This window comes from Camarhynchus parvulus, chromosome 8 (genome assembly GCF_901933205.1).
Source record: "Camarhynchus parvulus chromosome 8, STF_HiC, whole genome shotgun sequence".
In the NCBI taxonomy this organism is placed as follows: domain Eukaryota; kingdom Metazoa; phylum Chordata; class Aves; order Passeriformes; family Thraupidae; genus Camarhynchus; species Camarhynchus parvulus.
The window spans coordinates 24,220,548-24,243,262 of record NC_044578.1 but is presented as its reverse complement, the minus strand read 5'-3'; the positions used below and the strand labels follow the sequence as shown (position 1 = coordinate 24,243,262).

Below are 22,715 nucleotides of genomic sequence, written 5' to 3'. Positions count from 1 at the left end.
CTACATGTCACAGCCACAGATATGGGCATTTCAATGCAAGCCTTCCATTTAAAACTGCTTAGAATTTAATGTTCCTTAATGCCACATTAGACATTTATAGTCTTCCATAGAACACAATTCTCCCTCACTTTTTTTTTCATTTGTGCCCTGTCAGTGCTCAATGAGTAATTGGGTACAACTGGGTGATTTATTTAAATATTAGCAGAGTTTCTGTAAATACTTTTATCCTTTTTATAAACTGGAATCTCAGAAAAAATGAAAAGGCCATTATGATTGTAAGGGCAGCTTTCCTGCACCCAGTAATGGGTTCTTACACCATTCCTATAATCCATCAGTACATTTCCAGCATTTTTAATACACCTGACTCTGCAATAGCAAGGTGCCATCTGTGATGGCTCTTGGAGCACAGTTGTTTTTCTCCCTGCCCAATTATATTTATGTACCAAATCCTTTAAACCTCTCTCCAGTCTGCAGCTTCATTGGCTCAAACTAATGAAGAGAATTTTCTAATTCCCTCCTGATAATCCTATTACCTGCCCAAAGCTATTTCTGCAGGGGTCATCATTGCAGAGGGATGTAAATCTGGGGCCAGGTCTCACTGTGGTCAGTTGTAATCCAGCTCCTCTCCTGGAAACTCCAAGGACATTGGTCAGCACCTGGGAACAGCAGAGCTGAGTGACTGAGCCTCTCAGGTACCATGATTTGTGTGATTAAACCTTGCCTTTCAAGTTTGATTTCACTAGGGGAAAAAATTATAGTGTTTTGAAGATGTATTAGTGGTGTATGAAAGGTTCTAATAAAGAAATGTGGGTGATGGGGTCTATCAGAAGAGCCTCACATTTGGCAGCTTGGGTGAAATGGGGCTGGTGACAGAGCAAGTGCTGCCAGGTTCCCAGCTGTGAGTTTGGCAGGCTGCTTTCATTAACCTGAGAATAACAAGCTGCCAGAGCTGTCATTATTTCTGCTTTAAATGAATGCATGGGCAGTGAGTGCTGCTTCACTCCAGCTGGGGTCACCTGGTGGAAATGGAAATATATTAGAAATCAGATCCTGGACCTGCTGACAGTGTGTGCCCAGACTATTGGAAGTGACACCTGTATCTAATTTAACAAGGCTTTTATATTCCTTGTGTGGAATCCTGTCTCTCTTTATTTGATTTTGGCATTGATTTGATTAAAAAATGGGATTTCTACTCTTTTGTAACCTACATTTTAATACTAACCTATAAGGGTATAGGGATCTATAAGGGTATATAAGGATCTGCAAATGAATATAAAGACGCCATTCCTTCTGCCTCTGCTGGGATGGAGCTGTGTGCTCTGGGGAAGGGTGAATGAAGGACTCAAATCTCTGGGAGAACCTCCAGAAAATGTTCATGTCTGGGCCCATTTTGGAGCTTCCAAGGAATTCTAAATGCTAACTTTAGAATGAATCCTTCTTATCCAGGTATCTTATCTCAGCTTGGTTTTGCAAGAATCGCTTTCTTGCAAAAGAATGTTTTGGTGAGCACAAATACTGGTGTGAAACAGTAATAACCCAAATGTACCCTAGACAAGACAATTCCTTCTGTAGCTGCTATACAGAACTAGTTTTAGGCAGGTGACAGGTATATAACTGAAGGTCTAAAGGATGCATTACATAAAAAGATGGAGAAAACCCCCTTTTTTTGGCCCTGAGAGATTGCTTTGGACAGCTGAGATCCCCAGAAAATGAGCATGATTTTAATAGGACAGGTCTGAGAGGTCAAGAAACCTTGGGGAAAAATTACACCTTGGATTCTTGCTTACACAAACAGTATCATCTGCACAATCAATGGCTTTACACGTTTCCTGCAAGTATTTGGCATCTTTTTGACAGGAGGGAATAATTTCAACCTAACCAATTTTTCTGCAGCTGATCTGTACCAGATTGCTAGAATTATATGGAAGTGCTTCATCCTGTTTGAGAGCAGGATTTAAAGCTGATCTTTGTTATAAATATAAAAGTCTAATCCTAGCAATTATAATCACAGCACAGTTAAAAGATGGGGAAATGCATTAGGGCATGACAGATAATCACCAAAATAATACAGCTTGAGAGCAAATAACAGAGTTAAAGATGATTACTATACACCAGGATGTTCAACTGCTGGTTTGCAGTGATAAGGAGAATTTCTCTTTAGCAGCAGTGCGTCTCAAAGCCATCACAGGGTTCCCATATTCCTCATTTACAAAGTTCAAAAACCCTACAAGTATTTCACACCTTCAAAATACTCGTGGTCATACCCTCGGCTCCACTGCAAAGGTTTGTCCTGGGTGAATCACAGCACCAAAGGGCATTTCCTGCCCCCTTCCAGCCCTCCAAAGCAAGAACCAGAGCCTGACCAATGCAATGAGAGGAGAAATAATTCTCCATAAATATTGCACTGGATTCCAGGATTAGGCAGCTCAGTGGGGTAACTACCTGCAGCTCTGGGAGGTTGTGACTTCACTCGACACCAGCTCTGCAACTTCAGAAGAATCTTAAATGTAGAAATGCAAGAATTTAGGAAAATCCACAGCACCCTGATCTTCCCATCCCATGTTTTATACCTATTGTGTTCTTCCACATTGCCAGTGATATGACACCAGACTAACCCCACAAGGCACCTGTGGACAGAAAGCCCTCCAGAGACTGTACTGCCCACTTAGGCATTGGTGAGTGAGGAGAGGAAAGAAAATCAGCTTGCCCCTGAGATTTGGTGTGTTTAAGGTGGCCAAAGGACATGGGGAACTCAGCTGAAGACTCTGATAACCAGCTTTCAGCACTATCCCATCTTAAACTCCATAAGAGGCTCACTCTAGGGCACATGGCCAGCCACAGTGAGGCTGAATTACACCCTTCATTCTGAGCTGCTTGAAGGAGCACAGTGTTCAGCCTCTGTCCAAATACAGAGAATTGTTTCCTGGATTTAAATGCTTTAAACCAACATATTATTGTGTTGAGCAGAATGCATCCCACAGCTTCTTCCTTTAATGCTCAGTGCCTACAGAATTCCAGACAAAGCTGTAGGGCATCTCCACAGTCAGCATCCCAGTCCAGAGAAATTCCTATTTTGCTGCTTACTGCAATGAGGGTATCAAAGGGCTATGAGTAGAAGAAAACAAAGTGAAAGTGAGAAATGAGGTCTGCCCTGACACCAGGTATGAGCAGAGTTAGCCAAAATTATGGGATTTGCATTTCCTAACAAAAACAAATCAACCCCACCCCTTCCAACTTCCAGTGAAAGGCTTGGTGAATTCATGCCACCTCATGTAATAATATTTTTTTTTTAAGCTAAAATGAAACATTTCAATTTTGTATTGGCATTTTTGTTACGGACAGACATGGAAAATGAAGGCAACAACATGCAGAGAAAAAATGATGAGCCTGACAAATAGCTCCATATATTTGCCTGCCAAGGAACTCTTTTTTTGATGACCCAGAACCCCTTCCCATCTATCAGCCAGAGATCAGACAAATAAGAAAAATTCAGGAAATTGCAGTGAGCAAATACCATGTAGTTTTTCTTGCTGCATTCTATCAGAGGAAGGCATGGCAGGAGCAGTGATTCCTGCAGACTGAGCTGATCTTCCACAAAAGCAATCTCTTTGTTTTGAAAACATTAAAGGAATGCATTCAAATGGCATCTGGAAATGACATTTGTTTCTATTTGCATATCCTTGCCATTTTAGCAGTGTAAATCATGCAGGATGTGACATAATTAAAACATTCTTGAATTATTCCATTTGTGCAATACTTTACAGAGTTGCTTTAAACGGAATTAAAGACTTTACTGTAATTTAAGATGAAAACATGTTATAATAAAGGCTTGGCATTCTGGCACAAAGTACCAAATAAAACAACCAGGGTGCTGGTTCCTGTCCTTCTGAATTGCTGGGATCCCATGAAAACAGCTACCTCCAGCAGAAGCCAAGGATAGCCTTCATTCCCATTCCTCCTGGGAGCAGGGATGCTGTCCAGGTTTAGAGCAGTGGCAGCACAGGAAGGCCTTAAAGCAAATGGAGGGTGTTTTAAAGGAAGTTACGAGATAAATCCTTAGACATCGCATCTCTGGAAGCACACAACGATGAACCACCTTCCCTGGCAAATCTAAGTTAATCCCAGGTCTGTGGTCACTGTTGGGCACTGGTTCAGAGGTGGGTCCTGTCCACACTCAATGTCACACACAGCCAGCCTTGGGGAGGCCCCAGTTCTGTCCTCAGATGCCAGGCAGCAGCACCTGCCAGCTGCTCACCTTGGCCCCCTTCCATACAGGATGTGCCCAGGTTTATTTGTTGTGACACTCCACATTTGGTCACAGACAAGAGGCACATTTGGAAATACAGCCTAGCTAAAAGTAGCTAGGCTAAGCCTTAAGCCAAACAGGATGAAGTAAGTGCTCAGGAAGGGTTAGGAGAAGTCAGGCTCTGCCAGAGGAAGAAACAAGGCAGACATGGATGGTGTGAGGTCTAAACATAGTGCCTTCAGACCCTAGGGGCTTCCTCAGCTCCCACACCACAGCCCCCTCCAGCCTTTCACTTCCAGGGACCATCTTTGCCAAGGAGAGTGAATTTTGGTCCCCATCATCCATGCCTGCACCCTCTCAAGATGAGTCAAATTCTGTAGCTCATCCAAAAAGGGTTTCAGGCCACTGAACCACATTGTCTTGGCAATGTCAGTAACTCACAGCCCATGGCAAACCTCACAGCAGAATGTGTTCATCCACATCTGCCTTAGGGGACCAGTGGAAGGTGTCCCTGCCCGTGGCAGGGGGCCAAGATAACCTTCAACATTCCTTCCAACCCAAGCCATTCTTGGTTGGATTCCATGACTTAATTAATTTTAGAAAGTGTCTGTTTATTTAAAGCAGAGTAACAATCATTTTAGGACTTTAAAATTTGATTATACCCTTCTGTTCAGTATGAATGCATCACCCAAGACTCTCCTACAATGTTTAAAGTAAAGGGATTAAATATAGATTCGCTGCCATATAGCCTAATCTGGTGCTGTTAAACAGTTAAATGAATTGTGATTTGATTTTTTTAAGAGACCTTGTTGGAACACATCAATAAATGAGGCTCTCACAAACTGATTCATAGTTGAGCTGTTCCATTGGGACAGCTAATGCTGCAACAGTCATTTAGCAAGTAAATCCAAATCTCTGACATCATGGCAATCTGAAAAAAGATGGTTTTTCTCTGATGTATGATGTTCTCTAGGTTTGTATCTGAGCCTGATTTCTCCCAAAGGGAGAGGGAATTCTCTCACTTGCATTCACTTCTTATTCTTTAGCACTGGAGAATCCACAAATAGAGCCCCATTTAGTGCTGTAGACACAGCAAAATAGCTTTTAGGTGCCAAAATAATTAGAAAATGAATCCTAGAAAAAAAAAATCATATTTCATTACCTCTAATGCTCATGGAATTCCTCTCCTTTCTCAAGCACAGCACACTGCTAGGGCTGCACCTCCATCCACTTCCCACATCTGCCACAGCCTTCACAGCTGGAGTCAGGCTTGGGCTTAACCAAACATCACCCCCTGCTCCAGGAACAAACGTGCAGAGAGGAGAACACCCACCATGGGAACACCCCCAGTGTCCCTTGTCCTGACTCCTGCTGATCCCATGGCCACCTGCTGCCCACAGAAGGGGTCAGGACCTGGCTTATCTTATCACATCAGCCCCAGGGGCAGCAGAGCTGGGGCTGCTGCAGGGGGTAACTCAGTCAGGAACATTGTGCTCAGGTACCTACGCTGAGCATAGTTCCCATTCATCCTGAAGGTTGTCCCAGGAACCCGAGGAGCTGGGGCCCTTTTCCCTCTCCTAGAGCTGCAGTATCAGTGATGCTGTCACTCCTTGGGTTGGCAGGACCAAGCAGCAGCTGGGCAATCAGAATGCTGCCCCTGGGTTCAGCTCCAAATCCCCTCCCTGTAAATTGGCATTGGGGTGCTGCTGTGCACACATGAAGTGGATGAAATGAATCAGAGGGGTTTACAGCAAGGTCTTTTCCCACCAGATCATTCTGTTTCCTTTATTTTCCTTCTTTTCCTCTGCAAAAAGCCCCTACTCTCTCCTCCTGCTTGTTACAACAGGCTTTGGTGCTGATGCTCTTGCACTCAGTGAATGTCAGAAGCCTCAAAGAATACAGTTAGATGGCTTCTCAGGAGGTGACACAACTATAGCCTGAGCAGGCTAAAATATTTGGAATTAATTTTTGCATAGAGCCATGGCATTCCCTGTGGAGAAGTCTTAGAACCAACCAAGTGTGCACAGAGAAACTGGCCCAGCACTTGTACTCCAGTTTCTACATAAATAAAAGCACGTCCCTGGGAAAGGATTTGCTCTGCTGTTTATCTGAGCTGTGTCTTGGAGCAGGAGAGGGAACAGGTGTGTTTTAAGCCATCAGCCTGTGCTTCAAATCATGGCATTTATTTACATGCTCAGAGAAATGCATGTACATGCCTCAGCTGCTGCTTAACTGCAACCCCAGCTTGCCTCTCTTGGGTTTGAAAAGGAAGCATAGTAATTCTAATTTCGTGCAGTTTTACAAGCCACATGTAAAGATATTTACAAATTAGCTGATGAAAGCTCACCATTTATAATCACAAGTCAATCACAGGATGCAAAGGAAAACATGAAGCCTCTGGAATGACATGGATGGGATGAAAGCTCTCTGCAGGAAAGGGATAAACTTTTCTGTGAGGGTGACTGAGCACTGAACCAGGCTGCCCAGAGAGGCTGTGCAGTCTCCTCCTCTGGAGATATTCAAACCCACCTAGGTAAGATCCATCTGCTCTAGCAGAGGGCTGGACTGGATGATCCCCAGATCCCTTCTAACCCCAGCCAGGATGTGATTCTGGGATATAGGGGAGCTACAGACCTGATGTAAACACTCCAGGGCTTCCAGTGGCCCCACAATCCTGTCTGCTTTGGCTTTCATCTTCTGATCAATAAAGGTTATCAGAGGAATACATTCCTATTATCACTGACTTCATGCAATCATATTTGCCACAGGGATGTCAGGATCATTCAGGGGAGACAATGTTAGTTCTGGTATTGGAAGCAAACAGGCAGCTGGTTGGAGCAGGACCTGGGCAACCATCATTTAATCAGTTTCATGGTAACTCCATTTTTTAGTAAATGGTAAAGTAAATAAAAAAAATAATTAAAAAAAAAAAAAAAAAAAAAACCAAACCAAAATCACATCCAGCTGACCACAGTTTTACGGTTCCACAGAGGAAATTTTTTCTTCTCTTTTGGATATACTGAAGCCAACACCAGACTGGCAGCATCCTCCTGACAGCATCTCCACTGCCTTTGACAAATACAGACAGACCACTTTCACCTCTGGATCTTCCCATTTAAGAGAAATTAGGAAATTATTCTGTCAGATCTTCTAAGATGTGGAGATGCACTCAGGACGCTTCAGCAGAAGAATAAAAAAGGGAATGGAGGAAGAGGAAGCACCTGGCAGTCACGAGCCAGCACTGCTGCTCAGCTCTGCCAGTCCTACAGGAAGAGCTCCAAGGAGGCAGGCTGGAAAACACAAGAAATTATTGAGAGCACAAGACAAATCACAGACTTCAAGTTGGGAAAAATCTCCAAGATCATTAAATCCAACCTTTTACCCAGCATTGCCAAGGCCAAAACATGTTCCCAGGTGCCACATCCAGGAGCAGCCACTGTTGAATCCCTGCAGGGATGGGGACTCCACTAATCCCTGACCACCCAAGGTCACCTGTCCTTTCCCTGCCACAGCAAGGTGACTCCTCTGCTGTGACTCACACCCAAATCAGCCCCACAAGATGTGTAAATCTCATTCAACTGCCACAAAGTCAATAAATATCCCTGGTCAAGGGTCTTTGCCCAGTGCCCAAAGCTGGAGATGGCTCACTCTTCTCCCTTCACACAGGGATGTTCTCGGGAAAGAGGGGGCCCAGCTGCAGAGAAAGGCACTAATTCAGTGAGAGACGGTCAGAATTACAAGATAATCTAAATTTTTAATGATGGAAAAGCAGCAAACAGGATCCTCACACATCTCAGAGGATGGATATTAATGCTCAGAGAAAGCCAGGAATAAAAAACATATCAATATGAAAGCTGTTGTGAAGAATTTCATTTTTTTTTAATTGCTTAGCTCTCAAGTTTGAGATAATGACTGTTTAGACCCTGCTTTAGAGGAAATCTATTGGCTAAGTCAAGCCTGCTTTTTCCAAATGATGGTAACAAAGTGTAGATATGAAAAAAGTAAAAGCAAATATTCCTACTGATTTATATATATAAATACACATTTGAAAAGAACATCAACAAGCTAAAGAGAAAAAAAAGGGCTATGAAAAAACCCCACCAGAAATAAATATTATAATTCCAAAAATATATTCTTAACTGTTTATTGTGGGCAGGTTTTTTGCATGTCTATTGCCTTAGGAGGCATTCTTGGTCAAACCCATCCCAAAAGAGACAGTGGATGCTCTTCCAGCTTCACAAGTGTTGACTCCTCACAGGCTTCTTTCAGTTTTTGGTGGAAAGGAGCAGTAAGAGTTGGTCTAAGTCCTCACAGTGTAACTACTTCTAGACCTTTAATTAATCTCCCAACAAACTCTAGTTCCTTCCCTTTTCCAGAAAACACCAACCATCAACCTATCCAAGTGCCTGTCTCCCGTCACTGCCAGAGTTACAGCCCTGACACAAGAGATTTTTGACAAATTTCAGGGATCAAACACATTGCAAACATCTGTTCAGCTTATGCACAATCTCTCCCCTGGGCTTCTGCCATCCATCATGACTTTGCTAAATACAGCAGTAAACTCTAACCAAGGCTCTGAAGGATGTGTGTTTAGCAAACGTGAACATGGAGTTCAGAAAGAAACAAACACTCCAATATCAACTGAAAACTCTGCCCAGACTCCCAGAGCACTGTGAACTGTCCAATCCATCTGACAAATCGGGGCAGGCATTGAGGTTAAACATGGATTGAGGTCCGTGCCCTTAAATAATCTGCATTTGAAAACGTTGGCTGTTCCCTCTGGCTTCAAATAGACATTTTCTCAGTATCCAGCCACCCTCCTCTTCCACCCAGCTTGATACAGCCAAATTTGTTTAAAAAGAAGATAAATCAATAATAGGTTTCCTAGCAGAATATTTTTTTAAAAAGATTAATTCATCACAAGAGTAACAATGATAGAGCGGATCCAACAAATGTAACATGTCCCAATATTTGAACCCCAAGTTTCAAAATATATTCACCACTTCATATGCAAAAATTAAGCTTTTCCAAATAAAAATTTTTGGTTAGTGCTAAATGAAATTGGACATGGCAACTACTGGCAATACTAATACTATTGCCACAATAATGACAACTGTAATTTTTCCTCAAAAAATAAAACAAGTCCTGTTTTAAAATACCTGCATTCTACCTTTCCAGACAAAACTGTGGTGCTCTGGTAGAAGTGAATCATAGAACCACAGAATCATGGAATGCCTTGGGATGGAAAGGACCTCAAAGCCCATCCAGTGCCACCCTCTGCCATGGGCAGGGACACCTTCCATGAGCTCAGATTGCTCCAAGCCCCATCCAGCCTGGCCTTGGACACTGCCAGGGATCCAGGGGCAGCCACAGCTTCTCTGGGCACCCTGTGCCAGGGCCTCACCACCCTCCCAAGGAAGAATTTCTCCCCAATATCCCATCTGAAGCTGTTTGGCAGTTTGAAGCCATTCCCTCTTGTCCTGTCACTGATTGCTGTGCAGGCATTGAGCTAATTTCCTGGTTTGGAGTGATATCCAGAAATAACTATGCAATCCAGAAAAGATGAATAACTCCTGGTGCATAATTATAGAGCAAATTTCGAAAGACTAAAATAAAGAGGAAGAGAAAGGGATATTTATTAATCCTATGATCTTGCAGCCCAACACAACATTGAAAACAGGGGTAGTCACATAAAGCATTTCCTAATTGGCAGAGCCTTAGGGATAAATGAAACATTGGACTCATCTATTTAAAATGTTTCGACCTCACAGATGAAGAGCAGAATAACTCTGCTAAAGCGGATAGAGGCAATAATCCAATCCCATAACCCTCTCATCAGCCCCAGTGACATGCTCCCTGCATCAGCCCAGCCTGCTTTATGTTTTATTCCTATCATGTGATCTCTTCTCTAGCAAATCAAGTCCTGGTGTTTTGAAATTATGTTTTTTCCCAGCCACGGTGACCTTATCACTCCATGATGCACCACATTTTTTCCTTGAGGTAAGCCCAGGATGTTTCCATTTTGCCACACAGTCATCCTGTCCTTGCACCTTGGGATGACACAATTAGTCAAAGCAGGTTGGCTCTTAAGCCTGTCTTTAGCCACTTTCCTGTAAGGGATCTGACTGCCCGTGACGCAAGGGGAGCTGCAGAGGCACCACACTTGCTGATCATGGCAGGTGCTGCAGGGCCTTGAGCAAAGGGCTGGAACCCCAGCTTTGGCATTGATCTTGATTACATAATGCTGCTAATGCCTCCTGTGAACCTCAGTGTGTCCATGACCAAGGATTCTTGGAAGCCTGTCCCTGCTGCAGGCACAGGGGGATGCTAGCCCTCCCAAGGGTACGTGAAGAGTGGGGGCTTGCTCCATTTCACTGCCCAGGCAGGGGGAATGATGCCTTCTCCAGTTCCAGGTTATTTTACCTAATTCCCCCAAATTTCAGGAACCTGAACATTTAAATCCATGGCTGTTCTTTCTCTTGTCTTGCTTGCTTCAGAAGCTGCCCCCGTGCCAGGTACATCTGTGACTATTACTTGCCGTGTGGGAGAGAGGGCAGGAGCAGTCGGGGAGGGAAATTTGCAACTGAGAACTAGGGAAAAGGGGCAGAGAAGCAAGATTCAAATTAGCTCTTGTGAGAGGGGAGTGCTGCTCGAGGTCACTCTTCCCAAGAGCCAAGGGAACACTTGGAGCATGTCCCAGCTGAGCACCCACCCACAGGGAGCTCAACCCAGAGATGTGCAACCACATCTCACTGCCAAACACCCCTCAGTTCTCATTGTCCCCCTCAAGGGTCCCCAAAATGTCATGCTTCCCAGCAATATCCCACTGACCACTGGGGACCTGCAGCCTGCTGCTGATCCGCCTACCTAAACCCTGACACAAATGGCATTTTCAGCAGGATTTGCACAGATGGAAAGCAGCAAAGTTGTGCCTAGACTATGTTTATATTTTAAGAAAAATATTACTCATGTTTACTTACTGGACTAGCAGCAAAGACTCTTATATTGGAAAGCAAGTTTTATTTATTGGCTTTGTCATTTGCAGAATGCATCTTGCCTTTTACAGTTTGTTTAGGCATATTTTTCTTTTATTTTCCTTCTCTTCTGTAACTATAACTCACAATCACAAGACTTTTTTTTTGTATTTACAGCTGCAATCCTTTTACAAGGATTAAATAAGGCCTCATTATAAGGACACAGCTACAGTTCTTTCTACCTCAGAAGATAAGACCAGGAGAAAATAGTAAAATTGTAATTTTGGGTAAACAGGGACATCTCTGTGAAGGCCAAAGGCATAAAATTATGCCCCATCCCTGGAAGTGTTCAAGGCCAGATTGGAATGGGGCTTGGAGGAACCTGGGACAGGGGAAGGTGTCCCTGCCACTGGCAGGGGGTGGCTGGATGGGCTTTAAGGTCCCATCCATCCCAAACCATTCCATGATTCTTGTTACTAAGCAGTAAACCTTCTTCCATACTGGATAAAAAAGAACCACTTCATTAAATGGTTATTTCTACCCTGTAGTGAGGCTGGCCCATCCAGTTTAATGACACCAGGCGAATGAGCAGCAGTAACAGGGATTCTGCTTCTGATCTACAACACATCCAGAGCTCACAGAGATTACATGGCAGCATCAGGCCTATACTTTGCATTTGGGTTTTTTCTTCCCAAAGAAGTTTTTTGGACACAAAAACCTTCTCCATTTCTTCACTCAGAAAATCTGTCAGAAAGACAGGAAAGTAAAGAACTTACAGAATGATCAGCCTCTTAAAATACATGTGTAAAGCCACCATATGCATGACAAAATAGGGCCTAGTGCATCGATGACCCACAGACCTGATAAGAATTTGTTACACCCATTTGAACTTTGAGACACTTTCAGTCATCAAAACCAATGAGAAAAGCTAATGAAAATAAAAATACTTTCTAAATTAGCAATTTCCCCCTCCCCAGAGACTGCTGTTCATCTGGAATGTCAGAATGGTAAAAAGGGAATGCTTGGGATCAGTACCAATGGCAGCTGGTGGGCTGGAAGGTCTGTGGATGCTTCCTTAGAACCAGGAGACATAATTAACTCCAGTGATGACATTAATCATCACGTCACCATCACTTGCACATCCTCCTGCTGCGTGAAACAACACCCTCTCAGGGAACTCTGTGCTCCTACCCTGAGCCAGTTATGTATTGGGATTGACAGACTGCACAATTACATGATTTTTAAAAAAGAAAATAATCAGCTGTAAAGCAGTAACGAATCTGTAAGAGGAGGTTGGGATGGCCAGGGATGGTCATTCTCCAGGACACAAGGCCATTCCTGCTGAATCAAATCATCCCCATGCAGTGAATCCCTGCCTCTGAGTGCTGGGCCTAACAATGCTCTCCGGCCAACTCAGGCTGATGGCCTTATTCAGGTGGCCTTAAAGGAATTACTAAAAGACAACTCTATCAGTCCACAAAGGATGACCCACTTGCAGCCACACGAGCCTCTCCATGGGGCTGCTGCTCTTGCAAGAGCTGCCATGTGATGCAGAGGAGGGTTCCAGCCATCCCCATGCTGGGCACAGCAGGTCCCAGCACACCTGTAGAGGCAAGCAGGTGGCACCTTTTCATGTGAGCCACTCGTGATGGGCCATCCTGACCTCCTCTGTGACACTCTGTGCTGTGCCGAGTGAGCCTTACACACAGACATTTCCTCACAGACACACTTGCATAACAACAACCTCCACAGCTGGCAGCACCCACACTCCCCCATTTATTGGGAAGCTCGTTTTTAACTTTGGAAAATGCCGCTTGCCTGGCACATAAAAGAGCACCTCCTCAAAAAAAAACCCAGCCAGCCACAACAGCTCCACCTCAGGCCTTGATGAGGATGTGGGAGAGTTCCCTGCCCACTTTTTGCCTGACTGATTGCATGACTTTGCCCACACATGACACGCAAGAGTTTCCGCTGCGCTTTCCTTGAGGAGAGGTGCTGGAGCACCCTCCCATGGACCACCCTGCCCACGTGCCTTGTCCTCAGCTGCCTGCTTGGGAAACACCTGGCTCAGTCATTCTCCCGGGGCTGAGATAAGAATGACAAGGATTTACAGCCCCACCAAGCTGAAAGGGAAGGGTTTGCATGCCTGGCTCCCAGCTCCCAGCCCCGCTCAGTCACGGGGACAGGATTGAGTTTTGGATTCCCACTCCCAGCCTGTGCATGGTCAGGGTTGTTACCTCGTGCCACACTGCAGAAGAATGGTGAAACACAGCCTTTATGCTGTTATGATTCATGTAATCTTCACAGATTTATGGGGCACAATAGATCAGTAACATAAATTTTACAGAGACCTTTCATTTGTTAAGCAATCCCTTCCCACCTCTGGGAAGAGAGATGTTTCACCAAAAGCACAGACAAGGTTTCTGGTTTGAGCATGCAACTGAGTTCCTTGAATTTCATATCCTGTGCTTTTCAGCTCAAAGCTCTGAAACAGCAAAGCACACAGGGAATCAAATCTTCTTGTTCTCCCCAGAACAAAGAAAATCCACAGCAGCAGCCAGAAGAGCTTATTGTAGATGTCCATGTAAGCCAAGGGAGCGACTTAAGGGTTTGATCCAGCATTTATATCTGTTCATCCCTGACATGGCAAAGATTCTTAGTTTTGCCTAGTGAGAAGGGATTAGTTCAGATTTCTATTTCAGAACTGAGGGAACAGCAAGTGATCTGGTAATCTGGATCTACAGTGACAACAGCCTATCTATAGAGCAACCTAGAGAATCCATACTAATGAACCTTAATTAGTTACCTGCTTCCCTTCCAAACTTACTTGCAATGTTTCCCACAAGTTTTGATTAATTATTAATTGTCATGACTACATGCATGGAACAACTTATTTGCACCTTTGCTAATCAGCTTTAGTCCCAATACATACAAGAATCAGATACCTTGTGTCCTGCTCAGCTGTTGCTCCACATTATCCTTGGATGGTGCTATGAAAAATGAAGGCAGATACATCACTATTTGTCATTCCAGTCTGACACTCCAGCAGCTTTTAAATAAGGCAGCCATGGCATGAGAACATCTTTGCTACTGTGAAGTCAAACAAAGCTTAACTTAGCACTTGAACAGCTGAAACTCATCTAGACTTAATGGGAACACTCAAATCACCTGCCTTAAGGCTCTTGCTGCTCTGTAGTGCTCTGGCACCACTGCTCTGGGATTATGTCCTCCATGGGAACACTCCAAATAAATGTGGTTCTCCATCAAAAACTCCACTGTAAGAAATAAAAAGGGTGCTGGTGAATCACAGTGCCCTGAGAGTGTTGTCTGGCTCTTTGGGTTGCCTGGTTTATGGAAAGGGTGGAACAAGAACATGATTTTGATTTATAATCACTATCAGTTTGCTGTTTTGCAATAAATATGGCCCAACCAGCTCCAGGATGTTCAGAGGTCTCTTGCCCAACAGGTTCAAGTATTTGGCTCCATTTTCTATATGTGAAATGAGCAATTTTGGCAACCCTTAAAAAATAAATACTTACAGCACTCAGAAAATTAATAGAGTCCAATTCCAAGAGGGATTAAAAAAAATAAAGTAAGAAAATACTCAGTACTCATTTCCATTACAGGAAGTTTTACACCCACTATTTCCCATGACCATGTCCCTGATATTCTCCAGTGACTGGGAAGGAAGAGCATAAAGAAGGAACCCTCACCTGAGAATCTGGCCAGGCACAGTTTTAAGGAGACTGACATATATCCCAATTGCTTTCTGTGGGTCAATGACAAGCTCCATAATTACCATGTGTATTTTGATCTTCACTGATACTTACCAGCTACAGGAAATTACACACCGTGCTGTACCTGCTGCAAGTTTATCCCTTTGCTATCCTGTTATTAACTGTTCTCCCTTTGGGACTTGCAGCATCTCCTACTCCAGCTGCTGAAATGGAAGAAAATGCCAATACCAGCTTGGAAGAAGACTTTGAAGGACAGGCAACTCACACAGGCAAGGAAACTAACTGTTTGTTTGTTTGTTTTCCAAAAATAAGTTAAACTGTCACTGTTCACTGGAGAAACCCAGATTTCCAGTAGCCAAACTTCTTGCACAGAAACCCAGGTTCCAAAGGCAATTAGAAGGTGTTCTGGGGCAAGTGACAGCCCCCATGGAGGGCAGGTAACACCAAATTACAAAAATTGTAATTTACAAAATTGTGCTGCTCCTCCTCAAACCTGAAGCAAAGGGCAAACACAGGGGACACTTGACAAAGCCACCAAGAGCCATGGCCTGACATGGCTCCTGTTGGTTTATTGCCTCACTCCTGTGGTTTATTGCTTCACTCTGCTCTCCAGGGGAGGAGAGAAGACAACAAAAGAACACCAAAACCCACATTTGAACTAGGTGATAACATTTCACTAGAAAGGCAAAATGATTTTTTCCTTCTTACAGAAGGAACACTCGGCGCTAAAAATGCCCCTTGTGGCAAACACAGCACAGCATTTAGAAGCTCTAAAAAGAGACCTCACTCAAAACCGTCATTCTTTTTAATCCAGTGCTCAATCACCAGGATTTTTATAAGTACTGACAATGGTGTTCAGCTCTACAGCTCCTCCACCCTGCTGCCAGGTAACAAGATGCCAATCATTGCCTCCCTCTGCTCCAAGGGCTTCTTTTCCTTGGAGCTATAATGAATGCAGCTCTTGTAATAACTCCAGGATTATTTCCCAACCAGCCTTGCTGCTGGTGGCCAAGATTATGATATATACACAGAGCTAGTGGAAGGTGTCCCTGCCCATGGCAGGGGGTGGAATAGGATGAGCTTTAAGGCCTCTTCTAACCCAAATCATTCTATAGATATGTGTGTGTATATATATATATAAACACCACATATATATATATATATATATATATACACACCCCACATCTCACTTTCATCACATCTTCCTTGTGAAAATGACAGCTGCTTACCCAGCCTTTTCTAAATTTTCCATAGGAAACTTCACCTCTGAAAACACTGAAATATTCTTTGGTTTTGCTTTATAATCTAATATGCAGATTAAATGTTTTCATTTTGATAAACAGCTGGAATTTTGAAATTTTTAAATTCACAATTTCAAAATTAAGCAGTTTAATCAAGCAGCTCCAAAGATCAAGATCTGTATTACAATCAGAGTTATCATTTGCCTTATGGGTTACTCTTCCAGTGCAACAGGTATTGTTTGGGGTTTTTAAAAATAATCTCAAATGTCCTGCATTCTTAGTTTTACTCCAAGTCCTTATGCACATTTAATATTTAAATTTTATTAAGTATTTAAATTAGTATTTAATAACCTGTTTATCAAGAAATCAAATATTTGTCTACGAAATGCTACCTTTGGCCAGCATAGCAATTTTATTATGTTTCAACATTCTTATCCATGTTAACTGCTCATGTAGTTCACCAAAATCCTTCCATAGTATCCCAATGGGAGCCAGATCACTGAAGTGATCCAGGTGAGAAAACCCTCTTTTCTTCTTTTCGGGACACATTGATCCAAAAGCTCTGGCTCTCAGCACTCCTGGAGAGTGCTTTGGAAGGAGTAGGGACAGATATACTGAGGCACAGAAGGACAAACCTTCAAAGAACACAAACTTCTCAGGAAACCTCTTGTTGCAGCTGCTTTCTCACCCAACTTCATCTCTCTTAGGGCCCAAAGGTGTGATCAATGACTGGAGGAAGTTCAAATTAGAGAGTGAAGATGGAGACTCCTTACCCCTGAGTAAGAAAGAAATGCTTAGACAAATGTCTTCACCACACAGGTCTTTCAGCAGAGATGACAAAGACACCAGAGAGAGATTCTGCCGTAAGGTAAGATAAGCACAAGGAATTAACTTTGGCTCTATGTAAAACATGTCTGTTACAAAGCAGAAAATCTTGAATTTTCCACTCAATTTCCATGTAACTTAGCAGAGCTCTCACAATGCAGACAGAACATGTGCAAAACAGTGAAGCTGGGAAGGGTCTGGAGAACCAGGAGCAGCTGAGGGAGCTGGGAAAGGGGCTCAGCCTGGAGAAAAGGAGGCTCAGGGGGGACCTTCTGGCTCTGCACAACTCCTGACAGGAGGGGACAGCCAGGGGTTGGGCTCTGTTGCCAGGGTGCAAGGGACAGGATGAGAGGGAACGGTCACAAGTTGTTCCAGGAGAGGCTTAGATTGGATACCAGGAAAACTTCTTCCCCATAAGGGTGGTCAAACATTAGAAGGGGCTGCCCAGGCATTGATGGCATCACCTCCTGAAAGAATCCAAAAAAATAGGAACATGGTACTCAGAGACATAGGTCAGAGGTGGATTTGGCAGTGCTGGGTTAATTGTTGGATTTGATCTTAAAGAGCTTTTCCAACCTTAATTAGCGGCTCTGTGATTCTCTTTACCCAGTCCTCTCTCAAGTAAAGTGTACCTTCAGTAAAACAAGCAGTGTATTTCACATCTACCACAGCACAGCTTGACCTTTGCTCCTCTCTTCCCTGCCACAATGCCCTATCCTTGGTTAATGCAATGGAAAATTTTTAGCAGGTTTAAAAACCTGGAGGTCAGGATAGAGCTCTGAGCTTGAACATCAGTCATGACCATTTACTAATTCTGAAACAGAGGGGAACCAAACGCCCAATTGTTGCCATGATATTTTCTGAAAAATCCTTTCCTTAGGATTTTTTTCTCCTGAGAAGCTGAGAGGCCTCAAGAACAAAATGTAAACAATGATTATCTGCTGCTGTGGAATGCAATAGGTGCATCTGTGATTGGTCTCATGTGGTTGTCTCTAATCAATGGCCAATCACAGTCCAGCTGGCTCAGACTCTCTGTCCGAGACACAAGCTTTTGTTATCACTCTTTCTTTTTCTATTCTTAGCTAGCCTTCTGATGAAATCCTTTCTTCTATTCTTTTAGCATAGTTTTAATATATATCATAAAAAAATAAATCAAGCCTTCTGAAACATTGAGTCAGGTTCTCATCTCTTCCCTCATCCTCAGACCCCTGCAAACACTGTCACACCCAATAACATAGGAATTAAGCCTGCTTCACTACTGGCAAAATTTCCACCAACTCTTGGTGGAAATTTTAATCAATTTTGATTTTATTTAAAAATTGAATCCATAAATTTTTGCCAGATTTTTGCCACTGCCTTCAGTCCCATCATGCTGACAGGCAAGCGTTGAGACAGGATCTTCACCTGTCTCTCAACAAGACCTCCCAGAGCTGTAGGGGGATACAGTATGGGTAAATGAAGGTGGTATAGAATGTAATCTTATCCCCTAAAGAGTTGCAGCTGAACCAATTACTGAAGATTAGGAGCAGGCCTGATGTTAACAGGGCACACCTGTAGCCAATAAGAAGAGTGTTATAAAAGAGTAGATTGGTTGACTGAGGGGAACTGGAGTCAGTTGGCTACTGTAAGGACAAGGAAGAGTCAGTGCCTAGAGGAGCTGCCTACAAGAAACATCAAGGAGGTACGAAACTCTAGCAACATGGAGCTCTTGCAATGTAATGAAAATAGAACTCTTGTAATATGACAACACGGAGCTGCTGCAGGGAGTGATGGCTCTTTTAGCTTAGCTCTGGGTGCTCTCCAGACAGCAGGGGGGTCTGTTTGTCCCCATCCCAGCCCCGAGGGGCCCCCAGTCCCTCACGTCCCTCTCTGGGTCTCCCCAGATGAGCATGCAGGAGTACGAGCTGATCCACACGGCGCAGGAGGACGAGAGCTGCCTGCAGCAGTACCGCAAGCGCTGCATGCAGGACATGCACCAGCGCCTCAGCTTCGGGCCCAAGTTCGGCTTCGTGTGTGAGCTGCAGAACGGGGAACAGTTCCTGGAGGCCGTGGAGAAGGAGCACAAAACCACCACGGTCATAGTGCACATTTACGAGGACGGCGTCAAGGGCTGTGAGGCCCTCAACAGCAGCCTGGCCTGCCTGGCGGCCGAGTACCCCACCGTCAAGTTCTGCAAGATCAAGGCCTCCAGCACGGGCGCCGGCGATCGCTTCTCCAGCGAGGTGCTCCCCTCCCTGCTGGTCTACAAGGCTGGGGAGCTCCTGAGCAATTTCATTAGTGTTTCTGAACAGTTTGGTGAGGAGTTTTTTGCTGTGGATGTGGAGGCTTTCCTAAATGAGTATGGGCTGCTACCTGAGAGGGAGCTTCCGGCGCTGGGAAATGGCACAGATGAGCCAGATGTTGAATAATATTAGAGCCAGAGTCCTCACTGCCTCCCTTTCCTCTTCAGTCAGCTGTAAATCAATGTCAGTAACGCCCATCCCACTTAGAGAAGGCTGTCTTTGCTGATTTACTTGTAACAAATAAAGATCTAAAAACTGTTTAACTGTTAGCATGCGAATTCTACTTACAACACATACAGCTGGCAGTCCTGCACATACTTCTATGCCAGCCACAAGTAATAGGAAGAACAGCAGTGATATTTAAGAAATATAGGAAAAACAAACTAAAAATTGAGGGTCCATGCCTGTCTCCACAAAGCACAAGTCCTTCATCTCAGTGTGGACAGGAGTGGTCCATCCCTCTGTGCACACAAAAAGCCATCTCCATGCTCTGGAGTTACAGCAAGTCCTGGCTCCTGATTCACTTCTACCAACTTTGGCAGGAACAAGCAATTTTAAGGGCAGACAAATAGGCCAAAGTCCTTGCATTCCTAAATGGCTCAAGTATCTAGGTCATTATTTCATTCCACATTTAATGCTCAATACTGATGCAAAGGGAGAAGTTAGCTCGGTGGTCCTGTAAGTTTTTCACCCAAACAGCTGACACAGACACAGCATCAGCTGATTTCAGTTCATCAGTGCTCCCTATGCTGAGCAGCAGCATCTAAAATGCCTGTGAGTTTTTGGAAAAGTATGTTATGCTTATGTAATAACACTGAATAAAGCTTATCAGCTCTCAAAACCTGCCATTGGAAGTGTGGAATATATTGGTAGTATATAACCTTACCCTAAGAAACGCGAAATATTAGGAAGTATCACCAGCTATTTGCTAAACTCAAAGTTTTAAGATTTGTTAAAGGGAAACTGCTGAGAACTACAATTTAATCATCTGATTGAGAGGAAGATATGGGATAAACTCATTACAGACATTCTCTGATACAAAACAACAAAACATTAGAAACATTTCAGAGACTTCTGCAGACTGGCAAAGCTAAAGGCTGACTGGGGATGGAAGTACTTTTGTCTTACTAAAGATCTTAACAGCACGATTAGTTTATAATGTTTGAGATTATGAAAATGTTAAAGATTATTTCTCTTTTGTTTATTTTTCTTTTGTTCTATCAAAATGCTACTGAATTGCTACTTTTAACATTGTTTTCCCATGGATGACTATTTTACCAGAGCTCCAGAAACCTCGCATCATGTACACTAAGCAGGGTAAATGAAGTTTGTTATCATGTCTCCTACAATCTTCTCTAACCTGTAAAACAATTCATGACCTTATTACACCAAGAATCCCAACAGCATGTTCCCAAAATGTCATGATTTCCATGTTGTAAATTGCTGAGTGAGAGATTGTGCTGAGCCCCAAGAACTCCAGGGGGAATAAAGCTTTTCCCTTGGAGCAGTCCTCTCTCCCCTAACTGAAGCATGAAGTTGACCCCTCAGGTAAAGCCACTTTCATCCTAACATTTCATTTATCTCTTCAGAATATTTGCAGATCTACCATTTGCAGATACACCCAACAGCATGAAAATCCAATGACCTTGCAGGAGTTTAGGTAGAAAATACTGAATTATCTTTGTCCATCACAAAAGTAACCAGTTACCTGAGCAGCAGAACAATATTTCTCTTGCATTTAATGACATGTTTTGAAGAAGATACATGAAAAATTTCTATCCTCTGCACACCATAAAAATCTCCATGTAAGCTGTGGGAACTTAACTTCCATGAGAACTTTCCCTCTTTATCCAATTTGGTTTAAAAGCTATGAGGGTGTACATCAGCAGCCTCATCACACAAGCTTCATTTTTCTGAGAACAAGGCTGAAAGCACAAAACCCCAACAAAAACACCACAGAAGCTCCACCTACAGCTACTGTAAAAGTTGACACTCCAATTTAAGAGACAGATTAAACGTGCTTAAGCAGGATTTGCTTCTACCTGTAATTTAAAAAACAAAAACCAAAGAGCAAACACAAATGTGGCACCAGGCCTCAACAGAAGCTCATGACTAATGAAGTTGCAAATAATACTCCAATCACAACAGTTGTCAGTTTCTGCAGGAAAAAACCCAACCTTAAAAGCAAAAAGCAAGATTTGACTTAAACATTTATTACTATATGAAGGTTTTTGAGTAGCAAACAGTAAATGCTTCAACAAGCACTTAGGAACAGCCTGCCTGCTACCCTGGGCTGTGGTTAGTCTTCCTTTTGACTCAAAGTCACAGAGACCCCAAGTCCCCAAATGTTCTGATGGAGCAGAGGAGGGAATAAATTATCACTGGCGTCGCTGTTGCTCAGACTGAGAGCAAAGCCTCTGGTCAATGCCAGTGTCCTGCTGTCAGCTGGGACAGTTATTTTCCCTCCCAGCAGCCTGGACAGGGCTGTGCTTTGGATTCAGTACAGAATCATTTTGATAAGACCCTGATGCTTCAGTTGCTGCTGAGCAGAGCTTACCCCAAGCCAAGGACTCTGCAGTGTCCCAGCTGTGGCAGGGAGGAGCTGCAGCAGGAGCTGGGATGGAGCATGGCCAGGAGAGCTGATCCCCCTGGGCAGGGGATATCCCACACCAGGGGATGCCATGCCCAGGGTGGGCACTGGGCAGTGGCCAGGAGGGGCTGAAGGCTGCTGAGGAAGGGGCTGGGCATCAGTGGGTGGGTGGGGAGGGATCACTCACTGCACTGGGATCACTCATCTGTCTGCACTGTACTCCCCTCTCTCTTTTTGTTATCTCCATTTTCATTATTAATATTAATACTACTACTATTATTATATTGTACTTTATTTCAATTATTAAACTGTTCTTATTGCAACCCAAGAGTTTTATCTTTGTTCCAACCTTCCTGCCCCTTGCCACAGGGAAGTGAACAAGCCCTGTGTGGTCCTCAGTTGTCAGCTGGGGTCAAACCATCACAACCTGTCACAACTTACCACACCAAATGCTGCCCTCAGATGTGAGGAATTATAAACCTCCAAGACCAAGTGACCAAGACCACTGAGGCTTTTAAAACCACATTTTAAAACCCCATGGCACAGAAAATAATGATTCTGTAAAACTATTTTGTACTATGAATTTTAGAACTATACTTAGAAGAGCCTGATTTTCATATGTGGAACTCCAAACCATTCCTCTGAACTCTTACATATTAAAATAAATATATATCTGCAATCATTGACATGAGTTAACAAAGCTCAGTATCAGTCACTGTGGAGTTTTCTCAGACTGAAAGCTTTGGAGTATTGTACAGGTAGGAAAAGGATAAACCTACAATGACACCTGAGCTAGAGTTATGCAGTAGTCAGGAAATAG

At 43.6% G+C, this 22,715-nt stretch overlaps 1 protein-coding gene across 1 annotated transcript; it reads left to right on the top strand.

The window, feature by feature from the left end:
* Nucleotides 1–608: 608 nt before the first annotated feature.
* Nucleotides 609–19,431, top strand: PDC (phosducin). Its single transcript, XM_030953635.1, has 4 exons — nucleotides 609–692; nucleotides 15,143–15,226; nucleotides 16,906–17,066; nucleotides 18,907–19,431. Exons 2-4 carry the CDS (start codon nucleotides 15,166–15,168, stop codon nucleotides 19,429–19,431), a joined length of 747 nt encoding a protein of 248 aa, XP_030809495.1. The 5' UTR covers nucleotides 609–692; nucleotides 15,143–15,165.
* The last annotated feature ends 3,284 nt before the right edge of the window (nucleotides 19,432–22,715 follow it).